Source organism: Neltuma alba, unplaced genomic scaffold (genome assembly GCF_004799145.2).
Source record: "Neltuma alba isolate B1F8T4 unplaced genomic scaffold, ASM479914v2 tig00000799_pilon, whole genome shotgun sequence".
NCBI lineage: Eukaryota > Viridiplantae > Streptophyta > Magnoliopsida > Fabales > Fabaceae > Neltuma > Neltuma alba.
In genome coordinates, this window is record NW_021632197.1 from 219,927 (window position 1) to 229,917 (window position 9,991).

General features: G+C 29.5%; 2 protein-coding genes across 2 annotated transcripts; both read right to left on the reverse strand.

Moving 5' to 3' along the window:
* Nucleotides 1–260: 260 nt before the first annotated feature.
* Nucleotides 261–1,194, reverse strand: LOC114746130 (leghemoglobin-2-like). The gene is made up of 4 exons (XM_028934319.1): nt 1,097–1,194; nt 848–962; nt 493–609; nt 261–389 (listed from the first exon to the last, which is right to left on the reverse strand). Exons 1-4 carry the CDS (start codon nt 1,192–1,194, stop codon nt 261–263), a joined length of 459 nt encoding a protein of 152 aa, XP_028790152.1.
* A 4,066-nt stretch (nt 1,195–5,260) lies between these two features.
* LOC114746179 (non-symbiotic hemoglobin 2-like) lies at nt 5,261–6,417 on the reverse strand. The gene is made up of 4 exons (XM_028934373.1): nt 6,320–6,417; nt 5,993–6,107; nt 5,572–5,688; nt 5,261–5,459 (listed from the first exon to the last, which is right to left on the reverse strand). Exons 1-4 carry the CDS (start codon nt 6,415–6,417, stop codon nt 5,331–5,333), a joined length of 459 nt encoding a protein of 152 aa, XP_028790206.1. The 3' UTR covers nt 5,261–5,330.
* Between the last annotated feature and the right edge of the window lie 3,574 nt (nt 6,418–9,991).

Sequence of the window (9,991 nt, forward strand, 5' to 3'; positions counted from 1 at the left end):
ATCCCAAATAAAAAGGCCCTAACTTTTACACACCAATAGTAATGTAGACATAAAACTCAAACGCCAATATTTATTCCTTTTGCATAGTATTACACATAAATAAAGATTACATATATTTCTTTCTCACATATTTTCTTCTCACACATGGCTCTTATAAGAGTTCATACATACTATATAATAGAGATAATAACTTTTTTTTTTCGGCATACTCATATATGATATAATAAAAGCTTATTTGAATATTGTGCCAAACGATATATTTATTTCATTCCCTTCTTAATTAAAGCTGCCACCCCATCATATGCTTTAGCCCATGCATTGTTCAAATCGTCGCTCCATTTGGCCCCTGCTGCTTCCTTCACTGTTTTTAACAGTGCCTCTTTCACCACCTAATGATATTCAAATTTCATTAATTGAACTTACAAAAGAAAACGAGGAAGATTTCAACTTATTTTGTATCAAACAGTAACATTTCTAATTGGTTTATGTTACCTCAAAATGGGGCTCAGTGACTCCTTTCTGGACATGTACAGAACTCAACTGCTTTAATGCTGGATCTGTTATGGCAACCCCTCCTTTCTCTTTCAGTTGAATTGCTGAGTCAAAAGTCTATAATTTCCAAATCACAAGTACTGTGTTAACGGAGATTGAGGACGTTATGCAGCAAATTCTTTTTGTGAAAAGAAATAATGGTATAATTTTTTCCCCTAGCTTTATATAAGAATTTTCTTATTGACGAAGTATATAAGCAACCAAAAGATATGTAAAGATCTTGCTATATATGTATAATAAGTTGATAAGAATAACTCTGAATCAGTCGAATGTTTTAGCATTTTTATGAACTTACCAACTTAAAAACCTTCAAGGCTTGGGCTTCTAGCTGAGGATTATTTTTGGGAACTTCACTTGCACCTTTCAAGAAAGGGAACAAGTCTTTCACTGCAGGTGCTGTTTGCACTAAACTGTATTATATATATCAAACAAAACCAAAAACAAATGATAAAAAATAACATATGTAGAGACCGAGAGTTAAAACAAATTAGAGTTGGACAGATATAATTAAAAGGAGTAGTAAATGGTAGCAAAGAATTATTACTGGGTGAAAAAGTAAAAACTATATTCGGGAAAACTTTTGGTCAAATCCTCCCATGAGATTTTGACCAAAGCCTCTTCCTTCTCACTTAAGCCAGCCATTGATGATCTTTAATTTGCTTTAATTATATGTATTGATATTCACAAAGCACACATAACTGGGGTGGAAGAGTATTCTATATATAGTGGATGCGAATCGAAGATGTGAAAAGAAGTTTTAAAATATATTTTAAATATAATGACATTTGTGTGCATTTGTGACAGCTGAAGAGCCAAGATTGGCTTTTAAGAGCATGCAATGTTCAAAATTTTGGGAATGAGAAGCTAATTTTCTACATGATATTTTCAAAGGTAACAATTTTGGATTCGAAGGGTTTGCTTCTATAAAGGCGGATGACTTTGAAAGCAAGGCAGATATGAATTAAAAGTTAAAAAAAAAAAAAAAAGAGTACATTGGCTTTGCATATCATCCATTGGTCAAGCTTTGGAATAACAAGATACGATGGGTAAATCAAGTTAGAAAAGAGTAAAATACACCTACCTCCCTTTTATTTAAATTTTGTTATAAATATTTCTTTTTTATTTTAATAAAATACTTAAAACTCCTAAAATCAAAAGTAATGTGAGAGACACCTCCCATTTACTTTTGAGCCTTCTTAAACATAATTATTATCTAAAAATAATTTGAACACTTATCTTGCCTAAAAAGTGACTTCAATATATATTTAAGTTTTTCATCATTTATCTTGCCTAAACATATTTAGAGAAAATAAAAAATCTTGTCTTCAAAAGGGAAGCACTGAAAAATCAAATGATGAATATTCCGATTAATGTTCATGCAAATATTAATTGATACTACTTTCGGTCATTCATATAAAAGCTAGTAAGCGATTAATTTGTCCTAGGTATAATACCTCCATGTACTTTGTCTTTCAAAATTATAATTTTTCTCTAAGATGTCCCTGTTAATTGTAAGAGATTCCCACCAAGAGGTAGTTCCAATGAGCATGATTAAAGATGATAGTTTAAAAAAGTCGACATACACGTGTTACAATTAACCTACTTAACTAATTTTTTTAATATCCTCAAATCAGTTATCTAATTTTTATATTAAAGACTAGAGGTAGTATCATAAGGAACAAATGTTATATGTTTTGTAAATATTTGTTAATGTTAATTTGTTAATAAAATACTAAACAACAATTTATGTTAGCTGTTATATATTTAAAATCAATCCCTTATGTATTTACTTTTATTCTTTTGTTTATCTAAAATTTCAAAATATTAATTATTACTCAATATTATGCAGATATATTGACATATTGTGGTGTTTTTTCTACACTAGGGATATATTTCTTACCCATATATTATTATATATGTTTATAATATTATTTTTAATTTAATTGTTGTGGCAAGTAGCAACGGTTCAGCTGATGATCTAATTGGTTGAACCAGGTGATCCTCTTATCTCGAGTCTAACGTCCGGTTCAACTCTTAAGGCACTGATCTTGTCGATGAACCAATTAAATACAGCCATCTGTGTGTATAGGTTTCATAGCTCAGGCATTGCTTGACAAAATGTCTGCATTACCAAATTTCAAGCTTTACTATATAATCGAAAAAACCCTGAAAGCATTCACAAAGGAGCACCCAGTATTTGAAAGTTTTTTTTCTGGCTATACTCTAAAAATTTATTTTCGTAGCAAAAATATCCTAGTCGTTATTCGCCGTTAGGTTTGACCCTGAAATTATATGGTTTGACCAGCGTCTTTAACAATCAAACTTAATGACAAGTAATAGCTCAAGACAGAATGCTACAAAATAAAACTTACAGGGTATATAAGAGTCAAAAAAATACTTTCAAGTATTGGGTACTCCTTCGTAGATACTTCCGGCCAGGGTCAATGTGGGATGAATCGGATGAAAGTAAAAATTATGTATACGTTATAGAGACAGAGTTAGAGTATATCAATGAGCTAACTCAAGTTAGGGAAGAGAGTTGAGAAGGAAAAGCACACAAGTTATCTTGGTACCCAATCCATAATAACCTACATCAAATCCTTGGTAATTCCTAGAGATTTTCAAATATATTGATTCCCTCAAGTTTAACACAGGTACTTGAGAACTGTTTTAACTCCTTCAAATTTGCTAGGGTATTTGAGAACCACTACCCCTTCAAATTTCGTATAGGTACTTGAGAATCTTTACAACTCTCTCAAGTTTGATCCAAGTACTTGAAAACTACTCTTACGATCTGTAAGGTAACAATCTGTTTCTCACTCAAGATGAAGGTTGGTAAGTAGGTGTTAAAGACAATGAACTTCTCGATGGAGATTACGTCCTTTAGTAGAGCCAAGGTAGTTGAATGTTGCGAGCATTAAATGAGCCTGACAATAAAGTAACCTCATGGGGTCATTAGTCTCTAGAGCTATAATCGTTAAGTAATTCATAATACATTATCTCAGTTTAGACACACTTAAGGAAAATTTTCAACAACTTCGGTTAAGATTGGATAAATGTCTTGAAGCATTGCTCTGACGCAAAGCAATCTCTTACTCGAGTGGATTGCGGCCCAATTCAGGTTGGATAAACAATGAAACTCCGTGATTTGATATATCCAAATGATATAACCGAGTAAGTATGGGTAGGAATTTCAAGTAAGAATGATATAAAGATATGGAAGATCAGGCACGGATCATTAATAATAATCAGGTTAGGTGAGATTGAGGATAACTTTCAATTAAGCTAATGGAGTTCAAAGAGATTAATTTGTAAAAGAGAAGCTTAACAGGATTCGATCTTAGGTTAACCTTAAGATATACTCCTCTTGTTCTATTTAATCCTAGTATAAGGCATTTGATCTATTTTTCATGTCGATATATAAAATTACGCTTATTAAGTTATTGGGACTTATTCCTTTAAAGTCATGTATTTTCTTCACTCCTCTCCAATGCTAAATATCCTTCAATTTTAGGAGAATTACAATAAGGTCTTAAGAAAAAAAAATAATTATTAAAAAACCTCAATAATAACCTAAGCAACCTGTAATGACAAGTTTCTATATAAAAAATAATAACTTTTAAAAATTGTTTTGTAGTTATTTTTCTTCTTTGAGAGCTCATTGTAATTCTCCTTTCAATTTTTTCTTCTTCCTCTGCCGTTATTCTCGTCTCCTCCAGTACACATCTTCTCTCTCTCTATTCACCTCTTCTACTCCTTTGTTCCCATGTCATTACTTCTTTCCATGCACATGAGATCTGACTCTTGGAAATAGAGTAGTATTTAGAATATTTAGAATATTTTTATTTTTAAAGTTTTAAATAGGGGTAAAATTAAAAAGTAGTTATATTTTAAAGCAAAATTAATGCAGTTTGATATTTTTCTTATTCTCTATAAAATATGTTAAAAGTGCCTTATAAATAAGAGTAAGAGAATAATAAATAATCTAAATGACAAGCTAACTTAAGATTAAGAGAGAATACTTGACTCGAGTTACTTGGAAAAAATAATTATAAAGTAAGCTTTGTAAGTTGAGTTAGCCTTGGATTGACTTAAAATTAAAACATTTATGAGAACCAACCAAGGTGAACTAACTCAAATTGAAAGTACATAAGAAGTTGGCATAAACCCGAATTGATGAACTCGAGGTCAAAAACTAGGACTTGAAGTTGACATATCAATTATAGTTTTGACTTGGGTAGATAAGAACTAACTACGAATTATAAAAACGAAGTCTTGTATGGGCATGATTGAATTACCATCAAAATTTAAGATCTTACCAAATGGTTAAACCATGAAGGTTATATCCATTAGATAACTGCAAGCATCTAATTAACGCAAGCGAAAGCGTCAACATTTTTGACAATGCATAATATAATTGTACAATTTCAGGGCATGTTTTGCGCACCCTATATGTTAAGACTTGATAAGATAAAACCAGATAATTAAAGTTATATCAACCTAAGAATCAAAGTTCAACCTTGATTTATGTCAACTAAAAAGCTCCATCTCAAATAAAAAGGCACCAATAATGTAGACATAAACGCCAATATTTATTCCTTTTGCGTAGTATTACACAAATAAAGATTACATATATATTTCTTTCTCACGTATTTCTTCTCACGCATAGCTCTTATGAGAGTTCATACATAATATATTATAGGGATAATAATAAGTTGTTTTTTGTATACGTATATATGATAAAAGCTTATTTGAGTATTGTGTCATCAACACTATATTTATTTCATTCCCTTCTTAATTAAAGCTGCCACCCCATCATATGCTTTAACCCATGCATTGTTCAAATCTTCACTCCACTTTGCTCCTGCTGCTTCCTTTACTGTTTTAAGCAGTGCCTCTTTCACCACCTAATGAAATCCAAATCACCGTTATTTCATTCACTGAGCTTACCAGATAATAAAGGAAGTTTTCAACTATATTTTGTATCAAACAGTGACATTTCTAATTGGTTTGTGTTACCTCAAAATGGGGCTCAGTGACTCCTTTCTGGACATGTACAGAACTCAACTGCTTTAATGTTGGATCTGCTATGGCAACCTCTCCTTTCTCTCTCAGTTGAATTGCTGAGTCAAAAGTCTTTAATTTCCAAATCACAAACATTAGTTCATATATTTATGATGGTATCATGTGCCATTATTATGGGAAAAGGTAAACACTGTGTTGAGGTAGCTAAGGAGGTTTGTTCTTGATTAATACCTCAAATTCATTTTATAACTAATGGTGCAGCTTTTACCCCTAGCTCTATGTAAGAATTTTCTTATTGACAAAGTATATAATCAACCAAAAGATGTAAATTTATCTGTCACAAGAAGGACAAAGAAGGGTTCATTCTTCTCTTTTTTTCTTTTTTCTCTTTGTTTTAGCATTTTTATGAACTTACCAGCTTAAAAACCTTCAAGGCTTGGGCTTCTAGCTGAGGATTATTTTTGGGAACTTCACTCGAACCTTTCAAGAAAGGGAACAATTCTTTCACCGCAGGTGCAGTCTGCACTAACCTATTCGACCAAACCAAAAAAAAAACTGTTACAAGATAGCATACATACATATATATATATATATATATAGAGAGAGAGAGAGAGAGAGAGGGAGGGAGAGTTGTATCAGAGAAAAAATAGAACACATATATATGCGCCAAGTGAGAATGAGTAAATGAAAAGGAATTAGAGGTTGAGAAAAATAATTCAAGGGAATTGCAAAGAATTATTACTGGGTGAAGAAATAAAAGCTATATTCGGGAAAATTTTTGGTCAAATCCTCCCATGAGCTTTTGACCAAAGCCTCTTCCTTCTCACTGAAGCCAGCCATTGATGATCTTCAATCTGCTTTAATTGTAGGTATTTATACTCACAAAGCCCACATAGCTTGGTTGGAAGAGTAATTCTATATATAGAGGATGTGAATCGAAATTGTAAAAGAAATTTTAAAATATATTTTAAATACAACGACATTTGTGTGCGTTAGTGACTATTGAAGAGCCAATATTGGCTTTTTAAAGCATGCAGTGTTCAAAATTTGGGAATGAGAAGCTAATTTTTCTCATGATATTCTCAAAGGTGACAATTTTGGATTTGAAGAGTTAAACTGCAAACATTGGCTTTCTGTATTATCCATTGGTTCATCTTTGGAATAAAAAAACATATTATGGGTAAATCAAGTCAAAAATGGTAAAATATATCAACTCGCTTTTATTTTAAAAATCTATATAGACCTCCCAAAGTAAAAAGAAATGTTAGGCACAACTCTGATCTATTTTTAGGATTCTAATTCTATTCATCTAATCATATACGTTAATTGAGTGTTCAATAATATATTGCGATCCTTCTTTAACATAAATATTGTTTAAAAATCATTTAAACACTTATTTTGGACCAAAAAAAGTAAACATGACATTTATTTAAACTTTTCATCATTTAATTTTACAAATCATGTTAAAATTAAAAATGTAAAACATACATGATGTATAATAGAAATATTATTATACTAATTAAATTGCATTGCAAATTTTTTATTTACACGATATTTGAAGTTGCATTTGTTAGATTTCCATCCATATCAAGAATAATAAAGAACTACAGACACTTAGTTGTGAGATAGAGCAATACATATAGTTTTTATCAAAAGATATGTTTTGTTTGGTATGTAAGATCAAATTATATAAAGTATGACCATATTTCTTGCTAATAATGTTAAAATCATCTTTATTAAACTATGAATTTATTAACTAGCTGTCCTAGATGTATTAATAAATTTAAGACTAACAAAAAAAACCAATGACCAATGATAATATTAAATAATAGATGTTTTTATTAAATAATAGATGTTTTAACGTATAATTTATATGGTAAAATTATTTTTAAAATAAAATTATACCCATTTAAACTTCCAGAATATTGCGTGTAAAATACCTTAGCTACCCTTTTTATTTTACTTTAATGACACAGATATCTCTTCTATTTTGAAAACATGCATTTTAGACCAAACCATTAATACCATTGAAAAATATTCTAAGAAGATTCTAAACATATTTCTTTTTTTTAATCAAATTCTAAATATTTCTTTTAACTATTTATATGTAATCTTATTAAACTTTTAGTATGAATATACTATTTTGTCTTTCATTTATTATAATATATTTTTTAAATGTGTATATATTAAATAAGGATAGAGTTGGAAAGTTATTATATTTCAAAGAGTTTATGCAGTTTAAAATTTTCATTGGTCTATATAAAATACTCCTCCGGTCCTTAATATAGGACCTAATTCTTGAATTGGTTTTGGTCCTAAATATAAGACTTATTTCTCATATTTATCAATTTTCTCTAAATTACCCTTATGGATACTCTCTCAACCATAATCAAGTAGAAGAAGGAGAAAGGTATTAAGAAAGATGATTATGGTGTTTTAGGAAAAATGTGTCACTTTTCTTAAAATTAACTAACTTAACTAATTTCCTTACTCTAATCAAATTAGTTAAATGGGTCTTATATTAAGGACCAGAGGAGTATGTTAGAAGTACCATATAAATAGAACCAAAAAAATATATTAAAAGAAACCTCATTTACTAACTTTCCTATCGTCATACTAAAAAAGTGTTTGGAATACCTCAAAATCACTTTAAAAAAAATGCTTTCTAGTAAATTGAAACAAAACTCCCCTCAAATGCTAACTTTATACACTGTAAAATCACTTTAAAACCATAATTTGGCTTCCACCTATTTACAAAATATTTGTTTAATATTTTGAAAAAAATTAAAAATTAAATAATTGTTTACTTTTAAAGAATCAATAATGTGATAAAAATTTGAGTCTTTTTTAACAACTCAGTAAAAGTGTTGTAAATGTTGTTGGTAGTGTAATCGATGATATTAAACATGCATGACACTCGAGTATTTTTTGAAGTGTTAAAATTGTCAAAAGTTATTGTAAATCGCGTTGATGAAGTAGTGAAACACAATAAATGTATTGTAAGTGCCGCCGGTAATGTGGTAAATTATTTTTAACATATCGTTATCTTATATACTCCCTCCGATTCAAAATATAAGCTAAGATTGGCTCATTTACATTTATCAAGAAATGAAATAAAAGCAGTTTAAAACAATAAATGTGTAAGGTGTATAGATATATTTTCCACATATGCCCTTATTTATTAAAGCTTCTCTCTTCTATTCACATTGTTTAAAATACTTTTCTCTCTTCTTACGCCTCGTAAATTAGCCACTTTCTATAATTAATGTCATCAATAACTAACAAAAATTAAAAGCATATGTTAGGGGTAAAATTGGAAAATACTCATTAAATGGTTAGACAAATTTGAAATGTCATCTTATAGGGAAAAAAAAAAAAACCAAAGTCCCTAACCGGAGGGAGTATTATATTATTCTACTTTGTAATCATAAAGAGGTTTGGTGGCTTAATGGTGACTAAGTGTTCTGGAATCTAAAGATAATGGAATCAAATCCTACCTTGGTTTGAATTTTGGAAATTGATTAGGTCTTGAATATTCTACTCATGCTATATTTGATCTTTAATATAAGAGTTAGTTTAATATTCAATTTGTTGTCTCTCATATTTATATCCATTTTTTCAAAAAAGTACTTGTAGTAGTTGCACATATTAAATTTTATATCAAACGGTAATTTTAGCTAATATAAATAATTAGTAAAGGTATTCTCGGAATGACCACCTACTTAATAGAAATAACTAATTTAATTAATTTTCTCGATATACTCATGTTAGTATCTAACTCTTGTACTAAAAAACTGAGGTAATACTATCTATCTAATTTCAATCTAGATAAATGTTAAAAATTTTAAATATTAGCAAAAACCATATTGGGGCTACCTATGATAAATACATTTGAAGATAATAATTTCATATCCGAACCAAATACTCCTCCTAATATATCATAAAATATTGTCTACCTAATTTAAACCGAGATAAAAGTTACATTTACTAAATATTATTAGGATGTGATGATATATGCATTAAAAATAATAATCTCACATCCGAACCAAGTGGAAGTAATCCTCGTAATGTATCATATAATCATCATCTACCTAATTTAAATCTGGATAAAGGTATTATTTATTAACAATTATTGCAAATGGTATAGACATTAAAAAAAAAAATTCACGTTTGAATAATTCCGTACATGACTTCTGAAGCACAGAGAATTGCACAAATTGTCCCCCTCACTTTTCAAGTTGTACTTTATTTTTTCAGATGAAGGCGTAATACGTAGCAGCCTGAAATATTTGCTCATATGCATTTAATATCCCAAAATATTTTGCAATACATCTAATATCTTAAAATATTTTTAGTATAATTTTACACTTAGCAATTTAGGATGTTGGATTTATTAAAAAAGTAATATAAAGTG